The sequence below is a fragment of the Lemur catta genome, chromosome 4, assembly GCF_020740605.2.
Source record: "Lemur catta isolate mLemCat1 chromosome 4, mLemCat1.pri, whole genome shotgun sequence".
Taxonomy (NCBI): Eukaryota; Metazoa; Chordata; class Mammalia; order Primates; family Lemuridae; genus Lemur; species Lemur catta.
This window is the reverse complement of record NC_059131.1, coordinates 66,156,334-66,183,063: the sequence shown is the minus strand read 5'-3', so window position 1 is coordinate 66,183,063 and position 26,730 is coordinate 66,156,334. Positions and strand designations below refer to the sequence as shown.

General features: G+C 46.6%; 1 protein-coding gene across 2 annotated transcripts in view; it reads right to left on the bottom strand.

The window, feature by feature from the left end:
• Positions 1 to 26,730, bottom strand: part of TCF7L1 (transcription factor 7 like 1) — a 150,960-nt gene that overhangs the window by 16,102 nt on the left and 108,128 nt on the right. For both annotated transcript variants that reach the window (XM_045549963.1, XM_045549962.1), the window contains one exon: positions 7,272 to 7,355. In XM_045549963.1, coding sequence (XP_045405919.1) covers positions 7,272 to 7,355 — 84 coding nt within the window. The remainder of the gene's footprint in view (positions 1 to 7,271; positions 7,356 to 26,730) is intronic.

The window sequence follows — 26,730 nt, the reverse complement described above, 5'->3', positions numbered from 1 at the left end:
TGTGTGTCTGCCATATGCCACACAAAGGACATGCCCAGGACAGTCACTGGTCCTGGGATGAGAACCATGTGGAGAAGATCTGAACTCTCCCTTAACCTAAAGAGCCACTCCAGCTGACCCAGAGATCTGTAAGTGGAAAAAAATAAATGTTTATTAATATAAGCCACTGAATTGTTTGTTACGCAGTATTACCAAAGAAATAGCTCACTTAACACACAAGGTCTACAAAAATATTTTTTGAGAAATACAGAGAAGTATAAAGACTGACACCACACCCCAAATTTGCTACCTAGGATTTATTACTATTTTTATAGTTTTTTGTTTTGTTCTTTTTTAATAAACATCACAGAAAGTTAAATCTTGTTAAAACACTCCACTAGTCCTATGTTCCTCCCCACTTCTCAAGGGCAGCTACCATTTAAATGTTCCCGTTCTTCTTTTTAAATATATGTGCTTTACAGACATTTAAAGTGAAATAAAATTAGAAAGACCGACAATACCAAATGTTGGCAAGCATGTGGAACAACTGGAACTTTTATGCATTGCTGGTAGGAATGTAAAACGGTACAACCACTTTGGAAACACTTGGCAGTTTGGAAACAGTTTATAAAGCAATCCCAGGGTGGGTGCAGTGGCTCACTCCTGTAATCCCAGCTACTCAGCTTGGGCAACAAAGGTAGACTCTGTCTCTTAAAAAAAAAAAAGCAATCCTTAGGTATTTATGCAGAGATATAGAAACTTATTTTCACATAAAAACCTGTATGTGAATATATTTATGTAATTGTATTAGATTTTATATATTTATAATATTTATTCATAATCACCAAAATCTGAAAACAACCCAAGGGTCCTTCAACTGGTGAATGGATAAACAAACTATAATATATCCATATAATGGAATATTAGCAATAAAAAGGGACAAACTATTGAAACACTTAACAGCATGGATGAATCCCAAATGTATCTTGCTAAATGAAAGCAGGACTCAAAAGGTTAGACACCTCATGATTCATTTATATGACATTCTGGAAAAAGCAAAACCTTAGGAACAGAAAACAAGTCAGTGGTTGTCTAGGGTTGGTGGTGTGGAGGAGTTGACTACAAAGGGGCACAGGGAATTTTAGGGGGAGAAATGGAATTTGTTAAGGGCTAAATTGTGTCCTCCTCCAAATTTATGTGTTTAAGACCTAATCCCCAGTACCTTAGAATATGACTATATTTGGAGACAGAGCCTTTAAGAGGTGATTAAAATAGGATGAGCCTCAATCCAAACTGACTGGTGTCCTTATAAGAAGAGGAAATGTAGGAACACATTGGTATTTTGTTATGGCAGCCTTAGCAAACTAATACCGATTCTCATCATCAGGAAGTGATTCTCATATCACTTCCTGATAATGATATGTTAGGTATTTGCTACTGTAACAAATACTTAAAAATGTATAAGGTGCTTTGGAACTGGATCATGGTCTGAGGTTGGAGGAGTTTTGAGATGCATGTTAGAAAAAGCATAGATTGTCTTGAAAAGACTGTTCGTAGACACATGGGCATTAAAGGTGTTTCTGGTGAGGCCTCAGACAGAAATGAGGAACATGTTATGGGACTCTAGTGGAAAGATGATTCTTGTTATTCAGGGGCAAAGAACTTGGCTGAATCATATTCTAGTGGTTTGTGAAAGGTAGAACTTGTGAGTGATGAATTTGGATATTTAGCAGAGGAGATTTCTAAGCAAAGTGCTAAAGGCTCAGCTTTGTTTCTCCTTACTGCTTATAGTAAAATGTGAGATGAGAGAGGTAAATTGAAGAAGAAATTATTAAGCACAAAGGAATCAGAACTTGAAGACTTGGAAAATTCTCAGCCTATCTATATTATAAAAAAATGAGAAAGTGTACTCTGGAAAGAATCTCCAGGATGTTGCTGGGCAATCATATGATACAGAGAGGACAGGTATCACTCGTAGATCCAAACAACCACCTTAGTAGAAATACTGCACTCACTCGTGCACTGAAAGGGACAAAGATGGGACAAAATGAAGGAAAGCTGTCAGACTTCTGGGATTCTGTAGGATGGAGTATCTGGCTGCAAACATATGTTATCCTTTAAAAGAAAAAGAAAGAATGACCCCAAAGTGATTCAGAAGGTCAGTCTGCTGCCCAGGGCCTCAGCGGCGGGTCTGCCATCCTGGTGGGCTCAAAGGACAGAGAATGGAGCCCAGAGGGATTATTCCTGAGCCCTAAAATCTAATGGAACTCTGCCAGCAGACTGCCTTTAGACTCAAATTGCAACTCTCCCCTGCCAGTCTCCAGCCTGCCAGCCCATCCTGCAGATTTTGTACTAGCATCTCCACAACTGTGTGAGCCAATTCCTTACAATAATTTTTTCCTCCCTACACATGTACACAAATATATCCTGTTGGTTCTGTTTCTCTGGAGAACGCTGCCTATCAGAACTGTTCAATATCTTGATTGTGGTGAACACATGACTGCATGAGTTCGTCAAAACTCACAGAACTATACATTTGGGTGAATTTTACTATGTGAAAATGATACCTTAAAAATGAGGGGAAAAGTATAGATTGTACACAAATATATGCACAAGGATGTTACCTTTAGCTGGAAACCATCTATGTCCACCAGTTTAAAAAATGTTTAAATAAAAGGCAACCAGGAATATAGAGGTGGCAAAGTTTCAAAACTGATAAATGTTTGTTTCTGCCTTTGTACTATCCTCGTCTACATTTGTTCTGAACATCTTCCTCTACCTCGATCTCCTGACACCCTATGTCCTCCCCATCTCTGGATTCTGGATGCTCAGCCTGACAGCTAAAATTTATGTTTTTAAAAAACCCTGAAAATCTGACTACTTTCCAAAAAATGGGATTAAGTCATTCTAAACTTTTTGGAAAACTGCAACCATTTCCAAATGATGTGGAGCATTTGTCTCCTGGCCTTTGGCCCCATTTGCCTGTTATCCAGTAGAATTTATTAGACGTCTACCTGGACAGGAAGCATTTTAGTCATATAGAAATCAAGTTACAGATATACATGTACACATGTGTACACACACACACACACACGAGTCTGAAATACTACATAAGAAAAAGTTTGTGGGTTGTGGGATTATAGGTCTTTTTCTGTCCCTTCTGGCATTTTTCCAAGTGTTCTAGCACAGTTTATGCATTACTTTTATGGTTTCAAAAAAAATTTTTAACTAAAAAAAAAAAAAAAAGGTTCTGAAAAGAAGAATTGGATCTGGGGTAAAGAGGGGTATAGATGGGGTATCCACCTTTTACCAGACCACTTATTCTTCCATTCATTCAACAAATGCTCCTTGAGCGTTATGACAGGTGCTGGGTAAACAAGTGTGAACAGAGCAGATGCGGTTCGTGTCTTGGTGCTGGTTTGCACTATTTTTTCTGCATGGCTGGGCACAGTGCTCCTGGGAGAGACTGGAGGGGAAGATGGGCCAGGCACACGGGGCCATGGTAAGGGTCTGCAAGCAATGAGATTACAGTGATCGGATCTTACAAATAGGTACTTATAAAATATTATTGTTAGTCTTTAGAGCTGTTTTAAAGAGGTAAAATCCAAATTATTAAATACCTAACTCCACCCCGCACCCTGGCCCAGTTATGACTTGTTTATACACACTTTCCTGATAGACAGCTTCTGCATGACTCCCTAAATCTCTGCAAGTATGCAGGCCATTTCCTTCATTTACTTTACTCCCAGGGCAAACCTCATCTTAAAGTATTTCACTCCTGATTCTAAATGAATTACATAATCTCAAGTGTTCTAATTTCTCTAACACAAAAGCTAGTGCCCAAGCCTCTGTGACTACTTCCCCCAAACCTTCAGGTCCTGCTTGTACCACTAGCCTAGAGCGAAACCCAATCTAGTAAACTGGGATGTCTTTATCTCCTTACACTTTTTCTCCGATTTGTAATTACTACAGTGATTCTCAACTCTGGCTGCCCTTTAGAATCTCCTGGGGAGCTTAAAAAAACTAAGATACCAGCCCCACCCCAGACCAATTAAATCCTATCCTTGGGGGATTAGAGGCTAAATTCTATAGGCTCATTATCTCTATTACCTTTGCAATCTGCCCATTTGTTCTGGCACCTAATTCAGGCTCTCATTACCTCTTAGTTTTGCTAATTAAACAGTATTTTCATTGTTCTTTCCCTCTAATTTAATAACAGTGGAGGTAGCGGTAGCAGTGGTGGTGGTGGTGGTAAGCAAATAGTTATTGAGGGCTTACTTTGTGGTAGGCACAATTCTAAACTCATTTCAATACACTGGCCCATTTTCACACAACAACTCTATGGAGTCAGTCTCTTCTAATCCCCATTTTAATAGGTGAGGAAACCAAGGCAAAGAGAGATGAGGTAATTTGCCTGGAGCTGCACAGATAGAAGGAGGTGGAGCTGGGATTCAGACCAAGTGTATTATATGGCCTCCAGCGTGTGTGTCCTTCTCCCCAGGTAACTCAGGTTTTGCTGCTACACACGTACCTCTCAGAAGTTGGAATGAGATGCTTTGACTATGAAATGGAAAATGGTGGTCTCCTTCCAATCGGTTGAATTCCCAATTACTGCTAAGGTGTTCTCCCATAACATTTCCGCAAGCTTTTGAGGCCTGGTTCTGCTTTGGTATATTAGAGTACAGATTATGATAATATATAATGTATTAGAAAATTATCCATTTTGCCATCTGTGATGTAATGGGGTAATTTACATTCATGGAGCAACAATCCATGCTCCTCTGTCCTTAGACAAAATAAAGGACCCTTGCCCCACGACAATGCTGAATTATTTACTGCAGAGCACACATTTGCAATGGTTAGATGTTTGTCTGGCAGTTAAAACTGTGGGTGTAGAACCTTTTTGAGAGTTTAGGGATTTCATATATTTCTCTGTCACTTACACTGAGATAATAAGTGATGACAAATAGCTGACTTATTTGAGGAAAAGTGTCTAGAAAGAAAATGGAAGCTTAGAAAGGACAACAAATGGATATTGTGTATTAACACGGTATCTTGGAGCCAAGGAAAAGAAGATTACAGGAGGCTGAAGGTAGTAAATACTGTCAGATGTCAGCTGTGTTGAGAAAAAGCAGGAGAATGATTGGAGCTGGTTATGAGATGGCGCCTGGAAAGCTGAGCGGGCTGCAACGGACAGGCAGAATAAGAGATGTGGTGATGCAGCTGTGAGAGGTCGGGCGGTAACATTAGAAGGGAAACAGGGTGATGCTCACAGACGGAAAGCTGAATACAGGGCTTTGCCTTTACTTTTCGGAGATGGGTTGCTCTGAACAACAGGGAAGATGGGAAACTCACAGTACACACGCTAGTTTTTAAAGGGAAATCCCTTCCTCACAAGTAGGTGGAGATGAGATAATTCGCAGACAGATAATATGTGGACAGAAGAGAGGACAGAGGGCCCAGCCCCACCAGGGTCTGCTGGAGGGGACTGGGGGGAAGAAAGAGATTGGAAACTGTTACAGAGAGACAGCTGTGCTGGGTGGTTGGGGTGGGACAAGCTAGGTTTGTGGCAGGGCAGATGGGGGCCAGGCGTCCTCCACCTGGGCTGACTCACACCACTAGAGGGCACCTGCCCCTCATGCTCGGCCATCCCAGGTGGGACTCTGGGGGCCAGGGCCACCGCCCTGGCTTATTCCTGAGTGCCTTGGTGCCTGGCCACAGAACCTGGCCCCAGGGCTTTACACATCCTAGGCAGCCTGCCCTGGGTGTCTGGCCCTGCCACTCACTGTTCCCTACACTGTCATCTGTGCCTGCCTCCCTGTGGAGGGCTGCGACAATCGCCTGAGAGCTACACATGACAGCCTGTTGTAAACCACCAAGGGCTCTGCCACCACGTGAGCCAGTCCTGTGATCACAGGCTCACCGCACCGTTCTTCACCTATTTTTCTTCAACTAGACTCCAAGCTTTTAATGAACAAGGATCATCACTATATCTCAAAATGTCCTAGGAAATATTTATATGTCTGGGATTTGCTTTAAACCCCCATGTGGTTGGAGGGGGAGTACAGGTGAAGGGAACATGGGGATTCATTACATAGTTCTCTACATTTACATATCTTTAAAACTTTCCAAAATAAAGCTTTTATAAACATAAGGTATCCCCAATGCCTCATACCTAGTACAGGGCAACAGTGAAGCCCTAGCCTACCTGTCTGTAAAATGGACAGGTCATGCCATACGCAGGTCCTTCCTGCACCCCCTGTGACTCAAAGACTCACGGTACAGTAGGTGAACACCAGCTAGCTTGTAGGGTGGGTGGGTCTTAAGGTGAGTGCTGACCCAAGCTCCTAAGAAAAGTCCAGGGAAGTGGAATGCAAGGTTCCGTTCCAGGATCATCTCTTATCTGCTTTGAATTTCAGTCCTTTGAACGTCCTGAGGAGATGAGAAGATCTGCTTGGACCCACTGCACCTGTCTCTAAGGACTATCCAGACCTTCCTCTGTGGCTCAGTGTTGCCAGGGGCTGGCAGAGGAGCCTCAGCCGCCCACAGGGCTTTCATTTGTACATCTGTTAATGAACTCTTTCCCACAACATCCAGGATAGAAGAGCCTCTTCATCTGCTGCCTTGCAGCTCCGAGGGAGAAGAGGAGACAATACTGAATGAGACAAAGGCCAGCCTTGCCCATGTGAAGTGGGCAGAGGGGTTCAGATGGCAGCGGGGAAGGATCTTGGGCAGGCTTCTGTGAAGAACCAGGGTGAACAGCTAGGGCCATGGGATTGGGGGCAGCATTTCCAATCACACAACATTCAAAGTGGTACCTGCGTGTGTGTTGGGGTGTGTACAGACTGTTTTTAGAGATGGGGTCTTGCTCTGTCACCCAGGTTGGAGTGCAGTGGTATGACATGACTCACTGCAGCCTCCAACTCCTGTGCTAGAATGATCCTCCCACCTCTGCCTCCCAAGTAGCTGGGACTACAGGCATGTGCCAACATGCCTGGCTAATTTTTAAATTTTTTTTGTAGAGACGGGGGTCTCACTATGTTGCCCACGCCGGTCTTGAACTCCTGGCCTCAAGCAATCCTCCTGCCTTGCCTCCCAAAGTGCTGGGATTACAAGTGTGTGTCACCGTGCCTGGGAAACAACCCAATTGTTAACGCAGATCAGTCAACTCTTCCTCGTTGCGCTCACACGTCTGAGGACCCCATCAGCTTCAGGAAGGTGCAGGTAGGCAGCAGCATGGGACGAAGCCAGCGACAGTGTCCCTTTGGTGCTTTAAGGCAAAACAGACTTACCAAGTGTGCTGGCGATGGTGACCTCGTGTCCTTGACTGTGGCGCTGGAGGGAACATCGAGGAGGGGCCATTTCATCTGCAGGTACTGCATAGGGGACAGAAAAGACAAAGCAATTGGTGAGATAAAGCCTCAAAAGTACCCAAAGTGAGCAGAGAAAGAGCACTGAAGTGAGGTCCCCGGCGATCCAGGGAGGCCTACCATTTTCACTCCACACGCTCTGCACTGGGCCAAATTCTAAATGATTGTGATAGGCGAGAGCACACATTTATAAATGCCACCATCACTATCCCCTCTGTCATTTTGGGGGGACACAAATGACAATTAAGCTGAACTTTAAGCAGGAGAGAGAAGTGGTATGTTCCAGCATAATCGATCAAAGTATTCAAAGACCCTACTGGTGAGGCTCGAGTCCTCTCTGCTCTAGTCACGAGACAAACAGCAATCATGGAGGAGCAGAGGCTCCCAAATGGCCACCCTGCCCAATTCACTTCCATCTCTCACAGTGCCACGCACAATGCTCCCCGAGAAACAGCCTCTTGAGAAGTAATGATAACAGCCACTGCCTGACACTCACAGGTCATGGGTAATATCTACCTGTCCTCAAGGATGCTGGTCTTTACTTCATTATAGTGTTTCTCAACCTTGAAAAGATTACTCAGTACTCGACTCTTTGCAAAAAACCCAGACCAAGCAGTAAATCCCTAACACATGCACACGCACACACACGCACTAGGGCATGGCACAGTCCTTGGCAGGAGCCTGGAAGGGGTGAGTAGAGCAGCAGTTAGGGGCACTGGGGTCCAGCATTCATGGGTTCAGGTTCTCACTCTGCCAGTGTAGGCTGCGTGGACAGGTGACTTAATGACTCTGAGTCGTGGTTTCATCATCTGTAAGGCAAGGCTGTTATCACTTACTTTGCAGGTTGTTAGAAGGAATAGGGACAATGTCAAGTATTGAACACAGTGCCCCACATGTCTGAGACATTTGATAAATGGCGCCTATTATTTTCATAAGCAAACCATTAGTCTTTGCCAGGAGCAAAGGCACACATGTTGTCTTAGTGTCAACACTGACAGGGTGTTTCTGGGCAGCAGAACAGCAAGGCGGCCTCTTTGCAGGATTCCTGAGAGAACTTTGAGAATTAAAGCTCTCTCATAGGAAGTGGTGCCTCCATGAAGAGCTTCAGAGTGAGACGGAAAGAAGTCTTTGAATCATCCCTTGCTCTGGTCATCCAATTACAGGAACACAAAAATCACGATCTGGCTTTGCGGTACATGTATGGGAGCAGGAAAGTGGCTGGGCAGAGCCCTGATGGCCCTTGCTTGTCATCCACTGCCAGCTTGACTTGAGAGGCAAGGGCTGGGCTTTCAAAAAGGTGTCCATGGGCAGGACTCACAGCCCAAGGTCACGTGTGCCACGGGCCAGCGAGTGGCCCAGGTAGCAGGTGGGATGGGCCATGCAGGCCTGGCTGTGGAGCCAGGTGGGAGGTGGGAATGAAGTGGGCCTTGGGGGTCCTATGAATAAGGGATAGTTTTCACTCTGGGCCTCCAGACCCTGCACCCTCCACCCCCCAAACGGGGTCTCGTCTCTGTCCCTGTCCTCTGCTGACCTCCTCAGCCCCACCCATCTCTTGTCCCTACCCAGAGCCTACACTTTCTACATGAATTAACTGGGATTTCTGTGCCTTTGGCAAGTTAAAAGCACTTGGACATATATTGGTGTCATTAGTTAGAACACATTTTGACAGTGAACGTTTGTGCTATACCTGCAGTTTTCAAAGCATTTTCACCCCCAGGACCCAGTTTAATCTTCACAACAACCTTGCTATTGCAAGTAGGGGTGACTATCCCAGATCTTCAGATGAGCTCATGGACATAAACATAGGCTAAATGGTTTGCCCAGCTTTTAAGAATGCGAGCTGGAGCCAGAGCCTAGGTTTCCTGCCTTTAAATCCCACACTTTTCAGGACACCATGAGGCATGAAGCTTTTCCTAACACCATCTTCATCAACACCCCCACCTCAACCTTGTCTTTGCTCTGATGGGTTTATCCCTCCTTTCATCTTGCACAGGCCTGATCAACCCGAAGCTGAATGAATATACACACGTCCGTGTTCTCCTGTAGGGTTACTTGAGGTGGCCTGAGCTTATACTCGAGGGCTAAATATCACACTGTTTTTCTAGAAGGAACAACCTGAACATTTGTGTTTTATTTTTAAAAACTGAGCTACAGTAACAAATATCAGGTACTAAAGAGAAATGTCCCAAATCCAGCCCCCTCAACATTAAACATGATAGAAAAGTTCCTAAAATCCATCAACTCCACCCGTATCTGGTCCCCATTTAGAGTCACAGGGACACACATGCTGCACTGGCTAGAGTGCTGTGGCATCCGCCCAGCTCACTGCAATCTCTAACTCCTGGGCTCCAGCAATCCTCCTGCCTCAGCTTCCCGAGTTGCTGGGACTCCAGGTGCATACCAGCATGCCCAGCTAATTTTTCTATTTTTGGTAGAGACGGGGTCTCACTCTTGCTCAGGATGGTCTTGAATTCCTGAGCTCAAGCAATCTTCCTGCCTCGGCCTCCCAGAGTGCTAGGATTACAGGCGTGAGCCACCATGCCCAGTCCACTCTTCATTCTTGTTGGCTTACCAGGGATGTCCTCAGATCATACAGAGGTGGCTCAAAGGAATGTGAATCCTAGCTTGGGGCAACGCTAGAGTTTTGGGTCTGTAATAGTACTATCAGGTGACCTTATGTGCCGCTCAGCATAGCTGGCTTGTAGGACTGTAGCACAGAGTTTCTCATCCATGGCACTGTTGACAGTTTGAGTAGGATAATTTTTCTGTAATGTTTAGCAGCATCTTGGCCTACCTACTAATTGCCAGTAGCTTCTCACCCAGTTGTGATAATCAAAAATGTCTCCATGGCCGGGCGCGGTGGCTCACGCCTGTAATCCTAGCCCTCTGGGAGGCCAAGGCGGGTGGATCGCTTGAGGTCAGGAGTTCGAGACCAGCCTGAGTGAGACCCCGTCTCTACTAAAAAAAATAGAAATAAAAATTATCTGGCCAACTAAAAATATATATAGAAAAAATTAGCTGGGTATGGTGGTGCATGCCTGAAGTCCCAGTTACTCGGGAGGCTGAGGCAGTAGGATTGCTTAAGCCCAGGAGTTTGAGGTTGCTGTGAGCTAGGCTGACGCCACGGCACTCTAGCCCGGGCAACAAAGTGAGACTCTGTCTCAAAAAAAAAAAAAGTCTCCAGACTTTTGCCAAATGTCTCCTGAGGTGGGGGCAGAAAATCTCCCCACCCCCATTGACAATCACTGCTCCAGTGGCCAAGGAGTTGGTACCCAATGCACTGTGAGCTACACGACGGTTTGTCTGCCTTGGTCCTGGGCATAGGGAGGCCAGGCACACACACAGGCACAGTAAGGGCTTTCAGTGATAGCTACTATTTCAGGTTGCTTACCATCCTTGGCGTTTTACCCACCTAACAAGAAGTCTTGGGCTTCTAGTGGGAGGAGGAGACCACACTGGCCTCTTCTCCCCTTAAGGTCCACTCTCCCTCGCTGGTTTTAACTGAGGCATGGAAGCGCGGAGGGTGGGTGAGAGGGTGCCCCTGCTCACACTGCAGTCTGGCCCCTTACAGGGAAGCCAGACAGCTCGGGGAAGAGGGCAGAGGGGAGGGGTGGTGCTGGGAACAGTGAGCATCCGCCTAGGACCTGCCTGCTCTGGCCGTGCCTGGGGGTGTGTGGGTATGCGTGTGTGCAGGGAGGGAGGGGTACGGAGGACTGTCACTTCCCCCTTTACACTTTTTTGTCTTTTTAAGATTCTGCGAGAAGTGGCGGGAGTGGGGTGGGGGAAGCCATCTAAGACTTTGCAGCTTCTGCAGCGTGGCCGTGGACTGCCTGCCCCTGCAGTGCACGTCAGAGGAAAGAAGCATTCGAAAGGGGCAGCTGTGCTTTCCAGAAGCATGAATGGGGGCCACAGGAGCCATGACACCCCTTGTAATCCTCTCCCACCGTAGCACCAGAAATTCAGAGGTGGCTGGGCAGTTCCGAATTCCTAGGTCAGGCCTAGCCCAACTAGAGTAGAAATAAAGCCCTTCTTAGCTGTGATTCTCACGTGAGGCCAACCCCATGATGACCCTGGGGGTGGCCACTCATGGAGGGAACATGTCCTGGGGATTACGTGACATGCAGCTGAGCTTAGATTCTCTGCATGGTGATGGTACGGGGGCAAATTAAACTGCTGGTTTCTCCATGCCCAGTCTGGGCTGCATTCAACTGAATACCCAAGGCCCAACTGCTGACCAGGTATCATGCTGGGTGTCCGCACATGGTGACGACATGCACACAGGATGGCCCGGCCACCTCCCTCCTGGGGCATGGCCATGGGATGTAAAACATTAGGCCTGTGTGGCATCAATGCAAGTGATGGCCAAGCAGTAGGGATTGCTGCCACCTTTCCGGTGCTGTCTGTGGGTTATGTACTCTCTTTTGATACTCAAAAATAGGAAAATAACAAACCCAAGTGGCAGGTACTGCAGTCCTCGCTTTACATATGCTACGCAACATGCTACTGAGTGTTGTGACTACCTGAGGCAGGACAGATATGCAGTTTTCCAATCTTACTGAATCTTGGTTTAAAACATGTCTTTACCTCGTCAAGGATTGCTTTCATTGGAGTTGTTGAATTCTTCTCTCAGCATCCACCAAAACAGTCATGTGGTTTTTCTTATTGGACTTATTCATGAGATAGATATATAGTAATAGATTTTCTTACACTAAAGCGCCTTTGCATTCCCCGGGTAAACCCTGTTTGGTCATGGTGGTTTGTTTGCTCTTGTGCTATACTGTGGAATGCTTCATGTTTTAAATTTTTAACTTCTACATTCCTAAGTAAGGGTGAACAAAAGTTTTCTTTCTTTCTTTTTTTTTTTTGGTGACATCTTTATCAAGTGTTGCTATCAGTGTTATTCTGGCTATAACATTTGGAGGTGCGATGCTCCTCTTTTCTTTAATGTTCTGAGCCTCTTTCTACTTCTTGGGCCCCTCCTCCTCAGAGCCCTTCTTGGGGTGAGCACTTGGCCAGGTGGGCTGTTTCCGCTCAACTTGGGCCTAGAGCAGGGTCCCTCTGAAGGATGCTCTCACTGGAGAGCTGGAGCCCCTTTTCCTGTAGGGAGGCGGAGAATCCGTTCTACAGAATCCCACTTCGATTGGAGACCATGCAGCAGATTAATTGCAGCTGTGCCCTGGAATTTCCCCAACACACAAATCTTCATGATGTAAAACAGCTGGGAGGAAATCCCAGCATGCCCTGTACAGAGGCAGAACTGCCAATGAGCCACGGAGATTAACCCTCTGGCTCCCAGAAGGTAGGGAGGGCCCCTGCCCTGGCCGCACTCACCCTGTCCCACACTTGCTTTGTGTGGACAGGACTCTACAGGACTCTGGGGAACGCCCACATTCTCCCCGTTCACACGTTCGTTTGCACAGAAAACCCTTTCAGGAGGGCTAGGCAAGGGAGGAAACAAAGCTTCATGTTACAGAATCCACAGCCATGCTACCCACGGTTGAAAGCAAGGAAAACAAGTCATCTCCAAAAACTTCGCAGGTGAGAAAACTCCAGCCCACAGAACACCTTCTGCTTCTTCTACAGTACGCAGTATGCAGAGAAAGTATATTTTCTTTCTCTAGCTTTCCAGTCTTGCCCGTTTTCGGCTTCAGTAGCAGAAACCAAGGCTCCATGTTTGGGCAACCAGTTCTTTCTGCCTCTCTGGGGATTCAGGGACAGGGTCCCCTTTAATAGGTTCTCAGGAGATGCACGGTGCATGCTGCCACCCGGGAACACAAGGCTGAAAACCCAAACTCTGTGGCCAAGTGGCTTTCTACCACAGTGAGGATGACACTGTTCGAAATGCTCCCCTTGCCCTTTTAAAGGCTATGTTTGACATGAAGAACTGCATTATAAATGAAGAAATGTGAAGAAACGATTGGTTTCTCCTTACTCTTCATTCTGCCACCATTGGCATCTTTTCTCATCTGGACTTTGCCATGGCTTTCCAAACCCCTACAAGCCTTCTAAGAACTCACCAGCAATCTGGCACCAACCCATCCTCTTGGCTTCCACCCTCACGGCTCCCCCACCACCGGCTGCACGGAAGTTCCTCCTGTGCTCTGAATACCCACGGTGCTCCTCTGCTGCCCTGCCTGCTGTTCCCGTTATTCGTGGGAACTTTAACCACTTCTTCAAAACCCAGTCCTCCAAGGTCACTTTCCCTGACACGAGCCAGTCACTCTCACTTCTGTGCCCGAGATGCACGAGGTGCTCTTCACGAGGTGGTGTTGTTAAGCATCTGCATACTCTGTCGGCCCTCTGGACTGTAAATCCTCAAGGGTCATACCTGCACCCCAAATCCTTGCCCAGAATCCAGAAACCCTGTCCCACGCTGTACTCATGGAGGGAGCGTAGGCCCCAGTCTCCACATCTGTAACGTGGGGTTGAATCCTTTAGCGATGTGGGAGGCACACGAGGAAGCCCATTTCACTCTTGGGGCAATGACTGGTTCTCAGGATAATTAGCTCAGCGCTGCTGAGAGTGTGTAAATGCAGCATGGAGGCTGCGATGCCCAACTTGGCCAGTCCCTGGAGGCCTGTTTAAGACCCTCTGTCTTCTATAGAAATGGATATAAATTGGTCGAAGTTTGTGAGGAGACAGAAAAGCTAAGTGGGAAAAAATTTTTAGTTGTCAGAAGTCAGTGAGGAAGAGAAAATGAAAGTATTAGAACTTGTTCCCAAACAAGATGGATTCAGCAAAGTTCCAGAGGCAAAAGTATAAAAGATAAGGTTTATACCCTTAGTCCCTTATTTTCTTTTTAAAAAACGAGTCGTTTATGCATTTGCTTCACTTTGTGGATGGCACTAAATCCCAAACACAATGTCTTTGTTTTACCTGAGTGTAGAAGGTTGGGTTCCTTCTTGAGATTTCATTGATAGGTGAGTCTTTACAAATAAATTCAATTAATAAAAACATAATGCCCTAAAATAAGCTACTTTTGAATTTAATATGACAGACATAATTTTCTGTGGAAAAGTTATTTAGAATCACGTTTTGTAGTGATGTAAACCAATGAGGTGACTTTTCTCTCTCTAGCATTTGTCACAGAATTTAGTCAGCAAATATTTTTGCCTCCTGACCCATGCACTGGCAGCAAAGGGGCTCCAAAAATATTTCATGACTGAATAGTAACTCAAAAATTAGAGTGGGTTGGTTAGGTTTCAGTTTCCCCATAAACACCTATTTCTCCTGCTTTTCCCAATAACTCCCCTTCTTTTCTGGATGACCTCAAACGATTCTCTTCTCCTCCCATTTCAGAGAATCTGGCAATTTTGTCTACCAGACTTGATCAAAGGTTTGTTTTTAAAATCTGGCTCCCCTCAGGGGCTAAGTTTTTGGTGGTGGAAGAACAGAGCACAGGAGGCAAGAGACCAGGGTTCCAGGCTCTCCCTAACCTCTCTGGATTCAATCTTCTCACCTTTAAAATGGGAATATTTTACTTCACCAGTGTGAAGCAGGGGCCTGGAACAGGTGGAAGAAAAAAATCAAACGCAGCTGTCTGTCTAAAGCACAGGGGGTTCTGGGCGTGGAGACTGTATTGGAATCAGGAGTCCTAGCTGAACTCCACTTACAAGCCTTGTGCCCGAGGAACTTACCTCAGCTTTCACAACCTCAAGTTTTGCACCTGTAAAATGGGAATAAGAGCACATACTACTTGGCAGGGCGATTATCTCGAGTGTGGCTTGGACAGGACCAAGCAAAACATAGGGAGCTCTTAAGAAATATATGCTTAGTCACTAAACTTCAAAGTTATTTTTGTTCAGTGAGCCTACGACCTGCACTTTACCCAGGGGCAGGGAACAGCCAATTGATTCAGAGCTTGACCACTCACTCATCTATGGTGCTTTGTGGGGAGAAAGGTTCTGTTTAGTGGTGTGTTGCTAAGAGCTTAACAATTGGTGCTCTCAGCAAAAATCAAATCAAAAACCCAAACTCTGTTTTGTAGCCTTTGCTGGTATCCATGGCATAAATATTCCCACCTGGCTGATTTCAAGGTACCATGGTGAGTCACTGAAGGCAGAGTAGGAAGAGATGCTACCAACTGGCTCCATGCCAGCTGGCTCCCATGGGCAGGAGCGGAGGGGGTCTCAGGTCTGCTCTGACTTGCTGGGATGTCTGGGAAGCTGACACACATGGTCCTCAGCCGATGTGGGCTGCCGTCTTGACGGGGTGCTGGACAGGTATGTCATCCTGGCAGCTGTGTGCTCCTTTCAGAGGGAGCAGGGAAAACTGCCCACTCGCCCCCACTGCCAGCACGCGGTGTGGCTACCCTATGGTGGTCCTGACCAGGGGGACCTCTGGGGCAGAGCCCTGGGCTTTCAAAAAAAGTAAAAGGTCAACCTGGTTTTGGTCCTCAGTTCTGTAGGTTGGCGCTCCAGGCCTGCTGAGTTGTGAGCTGTCTCTCGCACCGACTGCGACCCGGGCTTTGCTGGGCCTAGGCCGTGAACACGCCACAGAGAAGCATCTTCGTGGAAACTGGCTTTGGAGGCTGGGCCCTCCTTTCCCTGAGGTGAACGCTGCCGGGCCCCTCCTTCCTCCTCTCCCCTGCCACTGGGTGCTTGGGAATCTACTGAGGGCACTCCCCTCACCTCAGGGAGATCATCTGCCCTGGCCCCCACTGGGTGCAGAGACTGGGCTGAAAGAGCAAACACCTCTGTGCCCCCTGCCCTTCAGCCCTGCTCTCTGGCCTGCACGAACGCCCCTGTCCCTGCGCCATCTGCCCCACCTCGTGCACCCAGCAGCACAGGAGAGCTGGGTCCATACCAGTACCACAGAGCTGCCTCGTCCTGGGTAATGGCTATGTAGCAGCCACCCTGTGCAGGTGCCACAATGTGCTCAACGGTCCCATATTCATGGGACCCAGTCATGAATTCAACATTTCCCAGTCTTTTGCTGCAATAAATACCCTTGAACACTCATCAGTGTGTTCATGTATGAATATAATTGTAGGACACATTTCCAGCTGTGAGGGGAATTGCTAGGTCAAAGGCACGTACATTTGGGTTTTGAGGAGGATTACTAAATTTTTCACAGCTGACACTGCTACCAGCAACATGCAAGAGAGCTTATTTCCCCACACAAGGTTATTAAACTTTGCTAAACTGACAGGTGAAAAACAGTACCTCGTTGGCGTTTCAATTTGCATTTCTCTTGTTAGAATGAGCGAGGCTGTGAATTGTTGTATTCACAGGGAGTGATTTGAAGGAGAGAAAGAAGACGTGTGCGGCACGGAAGAAGTGGGCTCACACTCTGCTGGGGGACGGGGAAGGAGAGGCAGTGTGGGGTCACTGCAGGTGTGGAGGCCGGCTGGGTGCAGAAGGTTCTGAGTGGCTGCTCACGACCGACACGGGACTGTGCTGCCCCTCACTCAGGTGGGCAGATCTGCCAGAGCTGAGGGCGCAGTCTGGGGGCGCTGAGTGACGGGGAGGAGAGCCCAGGAAGCTGCCGGTGGGCGGCCACACTTTCTTCTCCCTCAACCCCACCGCCTGCCCAGCCCTTCCTCAGCACCCGGCAGGCTGGCTTCTGCCACACTCCCTCTGCCGTCTCTGCACACGCTCCACTGTCTTTCCAAGGCCACAGGCGACTTGAGAACGATAATAAGGGCTTTTTAACTGCCGCATGCTACGGACATCGCTGAGGCCTCAGCTTACTGGGCAGCAAACCCGTTTCCTGTCTGCAAGTCCTCTCTTCCCGCCTCCCCTGTGGTTTCAGAGTCTGTGTACCTTCTGCTTGATCCACACTGATTGACCCGAATAAACGCCTTGGACAAACTGTTCAGTGACAAAAGCCAGTTACAGAATCTAGAAGGACAGTCACCAAAATGTTATCAATGAGTTCTAGCATTGCAGGCAACTTTATTAGTTCCTTCTTTGTACTTTTCTTGTTCACTTGAAATTTATAATATACAATGACCATGTGTTATAGCAGCAGTAAGCAAAGCTATTAAAAGTAACTCTAGATTAATTACTTTCATCCCCAAACGTGTGCCTTCAGTTTACCCAACTAGAAACCTCAAAATCCACCTTAATGTCTTCAGTTGCTTCCCCCAACTCCACTGGTCACTAAGTTCTGTGGCTTCTAGAATTCTTTGGAATCCAGGCCCTCCCTATTTTGTGGTAGGGCCACTGCAGCAGCCTCCTGGCTGCATCTGGTCTCCTGTAGACTCTATCCAGGAGGAAGGTGGGGGGAGCAAACCGGGTCTGAAAGGGGTGGGTGGTGGGCTGCAAACAGCATCGGGAGGTCACTTTGCCTCCAACTGGCAAAATGTCTGTTGTTTATATCAAAGAACAGGGAAATTAAGGAGTTCCAAATCCTCTCTCCACAGTGTTACCACTGCTTCTGTTCCCAGCCCACCTCTTCCAGTCTACCCTTCACCTGCCCCTAGAAATAGTTTTCTAAAATACAAAGCTATGCTATTGGCCGGTCGCAGTGGCTCACGCCTGTAATCCTAGCACTCTGGGAGGCCGAGGCGGGTGGATTGTTTGAGTTCAGGAGTTCCAGACCAGCCTGAGCAAGAGTGAGACCCTGTCTCTACTAAAAATAGAAAGAAATTATATGGACAGCTAAAAATATACATAGAAAAATTATCCGGGCATGGTGGCACATGCCTGTAGTCCCAGCTACTCGGGAGGCTGAGGCAGGAGGATCACCTGAGCCCAGGAGTTTGAGGTTGCTGTGAGCTAGGCTGACGCCACGGTACTCTAGCCCGGGCAACAGAGTGAGACTCTGTCTCAAAAAAAAATAAAATAAAATAAATAAAAACAAAAAACAAAACAAAGCTATGCTATTAATATTTAAAGCAATCGGGAGGCTGCCCATACTTATAGAACTGTCCACCAGCTGATCAAGATGCAGTGACAGAACCCTCCATAGAGGCTTAGTGAGAATCTCATATATAAGGTGGCTGTTTATGTGCTTGATATGCCACAGGGGTGATTTTTTAAAAACTGCATAAATAATTAAAATGTAAGTTTACAAATGACAGGTGCAGAGAAGGGAGAGATCACAGTGGGCAGGGCTTATCATGGAAAAACTGGAAGACTTCACATAGGAGGTGGCATCTCAGCTGGGTCATGCAGGCAAGATATATTTCTATAATCATTTTACTTTTTCAAGCATTTTATGCTGTCTGATTTGATCTTACCCCTGGATATAGGTAAAACAGATGTTATCATCCCCATTTTAAAAATGGGGAAATTGAGTCTGCTGGAAGCTGCTGGATTTACCTAAGGTCACCAACATAATTGACACTGGCACTAGAATACAGGGCTTTGCACTGTTATGGTATAACTCAAAGGGTATAAGGACATGATTGCCTTCTGGCAGTTTCCATCCATCTGATCTTGGAATCTTGGGATAGCAAATACGGGGGCACAAGTGCTGCCACATCCCGCTCTGTGCCCATGGCAGACGCTGCTAACAGACCCTGGCATTCTTTCCTACTGATGTTGGGCAGGACCTCAGAACCCTCCACACAGTACACCAGGCAGCTACCAACGAGTGATTAAAATTGATCTGAGGTGCAGTCTATTTATTCTCTCTCATTTAAGCCTGAAGGTAGATACCGATATTCCACCCAGGATCTTTTCTCTCCTGGCTGGCACAATGAGGAATGAGAAGTTCCTGGACAGAGGTGAGGGCTCCACAAAGAATGTGACTGGATGGCAAAAGCAGTCACAATTTGCAGAAAGTCCATTGACCAAGAGCAGGCCTGAGAATTCTGAGGTTTCTGGATTTTCCCTTGTGGGAGGAGAAGCTGGAAAGCATCCCAGGTATTGAGGAGAAAGGAAGTAGGATCTGTGTATAATCAATGGGGAACAGGAAGCGCTTATCTGGGGCCAGTAAAATACACAACACAAAAGAACAGCCAGGCAGCCTGGAGCTGCCCCCAGTGCAAGGAGCGTCAAGGGCCTCTCAGAACCCTTCTCACCGCTCCCGCCGGCCCAGCGCTGGCCAAAGTCAACAACTCCCAGGCACAGGAGATGGGAAACATCTGAGGAGGTCCCCCCATAGGTGGGCAGTTCCGGGAGAGACCTCTGACCCCACAGGTGAGAACGGACTCTGAGAATAAAGGCCACACCAGCCACCTCTGCACAGGGCCATTGCTCCTAATAAAGGAGCCCAAGTACAGGTCCTGCACCCCATCCTAACGTGGGTGCACATGTGGCTTACACACTTTGGGGAACGAAAAGTGATTTTCTGTTTATATTGAAGGGAGGGCACAGGAAATTATGATGCATAGTGGGAGGGCTAAGAAATTAGCATTTATTATGGGCACACTGTGTGTCAGATACCTTGCATGCATCATCACAACACACAAACTCATCATGCTGCCTCCTCCTCACTTCCTGGAAGTGTTGTTCCCCAGTCCCATCTCAATTCTATTAAATAACATCTCCTGTTTTTTGGTTCTTAAAATGTTTAATAGGCATTAAATATATATGTATTTTTATATATGTATGTATATATATACACATACATACATATTAGAGGAAAACGGATTTCTTGGACACTGTTACAGTGAAGCTCCATTTTTAAAAATTGGGAAATAAGTCAGTTTAAAGAAAAATATTAATAGTGTAGGTGGGATGTGGCAAAGATTATGCAAATAAGCGACACCTGGGGAACACTGTTGTAGAATCATGTGTTTACAGCCTTCCAGGGGTTACAGCAAATTGTGGGTGAGGGTAACCCTAGGAACTGGAGAAAGAGGTTCTGTACACAGACCCAAAAGTCAACATGTCCCAAGACACATCATTATTTTCTTCTCAAAATGCTCTTCACCCAGATCCACCATCCTCTTGTGCACCTGTAGAGTCAAAATCTCACACATCTTTCCCTTCTCTCTCTTCCTCAGTTTTCACACTGTCCAGTTAGTCATTGAGTCCTGTGCTTTTTCCACCTCAACTACCCTTCTTGCAGTGGCTTCCTGAAACTCTCCTTGCCCCGCCTCAGCCCCTCCAAGTCAGTCTCACTCCCTGGTGCCCACCGACTTTCCAGCTCATATTTCCTCCCTTACCTCCTCCCAAGCTTCTTGGGGACAGGCACCAAATCTTATTTGTCCCTTGGGTCCCCACAGACCCTGGCAGGTGGCACCTTGTGAGAGGTGCTTGATGACTACTGCAGGGCGTTTTGGGATTAACTACATTAGAGGTGCCAGTGCTCCTCCCTGGGACTGTTGCCAGCGCTAGTGGAAATGTGTGCAAAGGCAATTAGTGGCCAGGGTCCTGGGGTCACCAGAGACCCTAATTTAGTTGATCTAGAGTGACAGCAGTGAAATCATAACCTTTTGGGAGGGCAATGGATAGAGGAAATGGGTTGGTCCACTGCCAGCAGTCTACCAGCCGAGTAAGATTTCATTTACCTAATACAATGATATTGATCAAATAAAAAATTGACTGATATCATATCTGCCTCCAACTATTTTTATATTTTCCCCTATAGTTTATATATTGATTACAAAAAATAAATGGATACATCCTAACTCTTCTGTAGCTGAGAGCCACGATGCTGGGATTATGCTGCTCGGCCCTGCTGTGGAATATAGCATTTCTGAAATTCATATTCTATTTGCTATTAATACCCTTGCAGGTAAGCAAATAAGTATGTGCAAATGACAAAGACAGAAAACTATCTGCATAAATCTTGGATAAGCGGATTTCTTTAAAGATAACATGTACTGATCAGTTACCTAGTACCAAACACTCTACCGGGCTACTTCAGCTTTCATTTCATTTAAGTACCACAGCCTTATAAGTTGATGCTATTATTATCCCCATCTAACATATGAAGGGACTAAGGTACAGAGGGGTTAAGAAACTTGCCCAAGTCCTATCTCTTCCCAAAGGCCACACTCTTAACCCTTTCATTATACTAGTGCTGGAGGAAAAGAAAACATACCACTCCTGCAGCCCATCCTGGCGTTCCTCAGATAAGGACACTCAGGCCCGTAGGGGTGAGCCATCCCACCAAGGTTACAGCGGCCACCGGCACAGCCCAGGTGTTGCCTCCAGCTGCAGAAGAGCTATGATGGATCAGGTTATTTTTTTATACAATCAACATATAAACTAAATATAATAGGAAATGAACGAAATATTAACACAAGCTAATAAATATTATAAATGCCAATCTGAAGAAGTCATATAATACACAACACAAGAATAATTGTCTTATTCAAAGTTTCCTTATAGATAAGGTGGAAGGCATTTGGAATACGATCAATAGCTCCACACTGCCCCCTGGTGGTTCCCATGCACCCACCGGAAGCAGGCTAGGCTGAAAATCCCAGGAGGCAGTCAGTGACCTACCTAGTGGGTCAGACAACAAAGACCATGTGGGCTGGGCACGAAGCCATCAAAGAAAATCTCTGGGCTCCACTCCCATTTGTTTGCAGAATTTGAGATAAAGAAGTTATGAATTCAGTAATGAGTTAACTACTTTTAGTCTGTCAAATTGGCAAAGGCTTTCCCCCTCTTTAATTACCATAGGCACTTTTTAATACCCTGTTGGTGGGAGAGTAAATTAGTAAATCCTTTCTTGTGCAATTTGGAGGTTTGTATCAAGTCTTCCAAAGGCTTACCGCCTCTAGGAATGTATCTTAAGGAAATAATTAAGGATGTGAGCAAAATATAGCTGCAGGAATGTTCACTGAAGAGCTGTTTATAATAGCTGAAAGATATTAAATACCTTATGCTATGAGTATGACATTTGAATTTATGTAGTAGGTGGATATTTACAGACATGGAAAGGTGTTTACTATACACTGTTAGCTGAAAAAGCAGGATAAAAAACATGTATAGAATCCCACTTTTATAAAATAGGTATCTTTATTTACGTGTTGAGAGATCTGGAAGGATATAGACTAAGAGGTGAGTTGAACTTGTCTCTGGATGACAAGATTATGGATGTTTCTTCTTTTTTAATTTTGACTAAACATACATTGCTTTTAAAATGTAAAAAAAAATATATGCAAATGGGAATCACTTTTTAATTTAAAAAAATTTAGGCCAGGTGGGGTGGCTCACGCCTGTAATCCTAGCACTCTGGGAGGCCGAGGCGGGTGGATTGCTTGAGCTCAGGAGTTTGAGACCAGCCTGAGCAAGAGCGAGACCCCGTCTCTACTAAAAAAAATAGAAAGAAATTATCTGGCCAACTAAAGTATATATATAGAAAAAATTAGCCGGGCATGGTGGCACATGCCTGTAGTCCCAGCTATTCAGGAGGCTGAGGCAGTAGGATCCCTTAAGCCCAGGAGTTTGAGGTTGCTGTGAGCTAGGCTGATGCCACAGCACTCTAGCCCGGGCAACAAAGCGAGACTCTGTCTCAAAAAAAAAAAAAAAAAAATTAAAGACATAAAGCCAATCAGAAAAAGAAAACACACATTACCCAGTAAAGTCTATATCCAAATCTCTAGCCTCTTGTTTCTGAACTTCTACATGCTATCTTTCTTTGAATGGTGTCTTGTCCCTGACAATTGTCCCCAACCATTCCCACGAGGGCCTGAAAGTGTGGCCTCAGCCACCTAGAAGCCTCTGGTGGTCCCTAGGAAAGATGCTCGAGGGGTCAGTAGCGCTGCGACTGCCAGCAGCACAGAGGAAGGGTCCACTCTGCAGGCCCTGCCCTGGGGCACTGTCTGCCCCACACCCCTTTCCCTTCCAAGACCAGGCACAGATGAGTTCCCCTCTGGGGGAAGGTCTGGGTACCACTCTGACCAGAGGGGAAGGGCTGTGGAGATCACCCAGCTGCCTGTTCTGAGACCTCACTGAGCAGCAGGGCTGCCTGGAAGGGCTTTAAAAACGCTGATTCTGGTCAGGTGCAGTGGCTCATGCCTGTAATCCTAGCATTTTGGGAGGCCGAGGCAGGAGAATTGCTTGAGGTCAGGAGTTTGAGACCAGCCTAAGCAAGAGACCACTCCTCACTCTGTGTCTACAAAAAAATAGAAAAATTAGCCAGGCATGGTGCTGCACGCCTGTATTCCCAGCTACTCGGGAGGCTGAGGCAGGAGGATCGCTTGAGCCCAGGAGTTTGAGGTTGCTGTGAGCTATGTTCACATCACTGCACTCTAGCCCGAAACAAAAACAAACAAACAAAAACCCCCCACAGATTCCTGTGCCCCTTCCCCTTCATGATTTAACTGTTCTAGGCCGGGGCTTAAGAATCCCCCTTGTTTTTAAGAGCTCCACAGGGAATGCTAATGTGAGGTCAGAGTGGTTCCCTAATGCTCACATCCTCTGTTCCAAAACTTTCTGCCGTGTCTACCCACTGTTTGGGCTTCTCCTTCAAAGATGACCTCCACAGATCTATGGTCCTGTCTCTTTTACACCCCAGAGCAAGCATCGTCCCAGCTACTCAGTAAACATTTCTTAGCGTTACTATATGCCAGATACCATGGTCTCTTCTCTGCCTAAATCCTTGCCCAGAATACTTATTGTCATTACAGAAGATTCATTGTAAGGCTCAAAGTGGAAGTTTCTGGTAAATATGAAGAATCCATAACATGAGAGTAGTCCTTGGCGGGCTCCACAAGTTAACCATCAGAAGTTTGGGTAGGAAACACCTGCACAGGATTCCCGGAGGTTTACTGGACAAATTCACCATCACAACCCATATTCCATAAACATTCCTAATGGTGTTAGCACATTACATGCCTTATTTCTGGGTGGGGAGAGGGGCTGCAATGCATTCCCCAATCTCTCCAACCAAATCCAGGGCTCGGTCTTTATGGAATTTCAGGCATCCAGGCTAGACTAGTTGGGTTGGGGAGGAGGGTACATTTCAGAGCACAGAAGCTCTAAAAACATTTCTTGAATCTCATGTCATTTCCCAAGTGACCTGGTAGAACACCCATTCTAGGCATAGCCTGTGCATGAGGTTGGTTACAGAACTTAACTTTCACAAGCAGCTGTCTGGGGAGTGGAGACTGTGAGGTGATCAGGCCCTGTTTAAGGCCTGCATCTGATGACCTGAAAATCCCACATCTCTGCCATTTCCTTCCTGAGCCCCAATTCCTATCCACTGACTCTGAAAGGCAATCACTGAAGAGGTGACAGCTCCATCTTCACGTCCAAGGATCCATGACACATACACAGCACTGGACTGGGTAGGTGTGGCCCATTTGAAAGCTTTTTTGTAAGTTTGTTGGCCAAATTCTCATTTGATCCACTTTGATTTTCCATGTTCCATTCCACCAATTCCTTAAGGTCAGGAGTACTCACTCAAATACATGTTGAATTAAACTCAAAGTCATGGTTCAAATGGGTCACTAATTTCTTCCTCCTCAATTTCCATTCTTTGCCTCCAAGCAGAAAAACTGGGCAGAGAAAATTGGCCTGAGACCCACAGTTGGGCAGGCCCTGTGCTGAGGCCATCTCTCCCTTGCAGGTTCTTTACAAAACCCCAACCCCCCAACTGTCACCCCTTCCACTCCTTCTGGTCCCTTGGCCCACTGCCACTGGCTCCCATGACACTAGCACTGTCCTCGGTAAGGCCACTGCTGACCTCCCGACTACCAAACCCAATGTCATTTTCTAGGTCTCTTCCCTAAGAGACTCCTTGGCTTCTGGGATGCCCCTTTTGGCTGGTTTTCCATTTCCCCCCTCCGGCCATTCCTTAGTGCCTTGGCCTATGCCTCGAAAGCTGGTGTTCTCAATCCTCCTCCCACAGTCTCATCCCCACGCCGCTGGTGGGCACCCACATGGTGACGGTGCTCATCTCCACTGGGCCCCACACCTTTCTCCTCATTTCCAGCTGTTCCTCTACACCTTGCTACGGGCAGCTCAACCCCGCACAGACTCACAGAAATCCAGCCCCGATCCAGTTACCTAATATGCTATACACCAGGATTCTTTTGTAAGTGGAAGGGAACATTTTAACAATCACACAGGACAACCGAGGTAAACCAGGTCATAGAGTCACCCTGAATATTATACAAACCTGGGGGACAAGTTTTTTTCTCTCTTTCCCTCACTCTCTACAGCTGGTAGAGGATCAAGTCCTGTCATTCTAACTGTGAAATCTCTAATTGTTTCCCCTCCTCTACTCTCATTACTGCCCTGGACCTCTGTAAAAACTGAGCCGACCTCCTGCCTACAGCCCCTCCCCAGGCCAGCCCATCCTTCATGTGCTGATCGTGCCTTGCCAAAAACTCTGGTAGTTCCCCAAGGCTTGCAGGAAAAAACTCACCTGCTCAGTGGTATTAAGGCGCTGGCCTACCCTTCCCATCTCCAGCCACCTGTGCCCAATCTCCAGCAACACTCTCCATCTGTGTTCTAGCCAGCCCAATTCTTCTGTTCTCTGAGTGTTTCACTATTTGTGCTCCCAAGTCTTTTGCCAAAAGGCTGCCATGCTTTTGCCAGGGGCTGAACCACTGACCTGGGCACCTTTGGTCACTGGCCCAAGTGCAGGCAAGGGGCTCCTGAGGGTCCAGGGCAGTAATGAGAGTAGAGGAGGGGAAACAATTAGAGATTCCACAGTTAGAATGACAGGACTTGATCCTCTACCAGCTGTAGAGAGTGAGGGAAAGAGAGAAAAAAACTTGTCCCCAAGGTTTGTATAATATTCAGGGTGACCCTATGACCTGGTTTACCTCGGTTGTCCGGTGTGATTGTTAAGGATCTCAGGTCTTCCTGGTGGCATTTGGAAGGTGTGTAACCATCACAATGTCGATGAGACAGACAGACACACACACTTGCCCAAGTTTATGGTGGGAACAGGCTATCTGAAGCCACAGCAGTAGCAAATACCTAGTGTTACTCTCTAGTTCCTCAGGCATAATTGCTCCCTTGGTCCTTGAGTAGTCTTCCAAAGGGAATCCGCCAGGGACTCACTCAAGCATAGCATTAGCCACCAACTCCAGGGACCACAACCCATACCATTGCTCTCTAATTGCCTTTGCAGTTCCCAATAGACCCTGTGGTTCCCAGGCATTCCCCCATGTTATACGGCTCATTCCTCTGCACGGTTTGATTTCTTTCTTCCTTGGAGACTTTGAACCTGGATATTTAAAAATTGCTTGAAGAAATGCTTGGAAACACCGTATCTTTACCCTGGACTTCATGCAAACTCTTTCTTCCAAGCTGGCAGCCTCTGCATCCTGCAGATTCCTTTCTCCCTTATTCCACTTGGCTTGTCAGAGGCCAGACGGACTCAAGAGAATTCCTCACGACAGGAAGCCCTAAGCCCACATCCTATTCTTTAGCTACTTCAACTCACCCAATTGGTTAGGCTGGCTTTCAGTTATAGCTAAAGTACACCTTCCTGTTCCTACAACCTCTGTCAAGACACACGTGTGTTGGTGGAATCATGCATGCCCCCCGACCAGCTCCTCTTCCACGCTGCCATC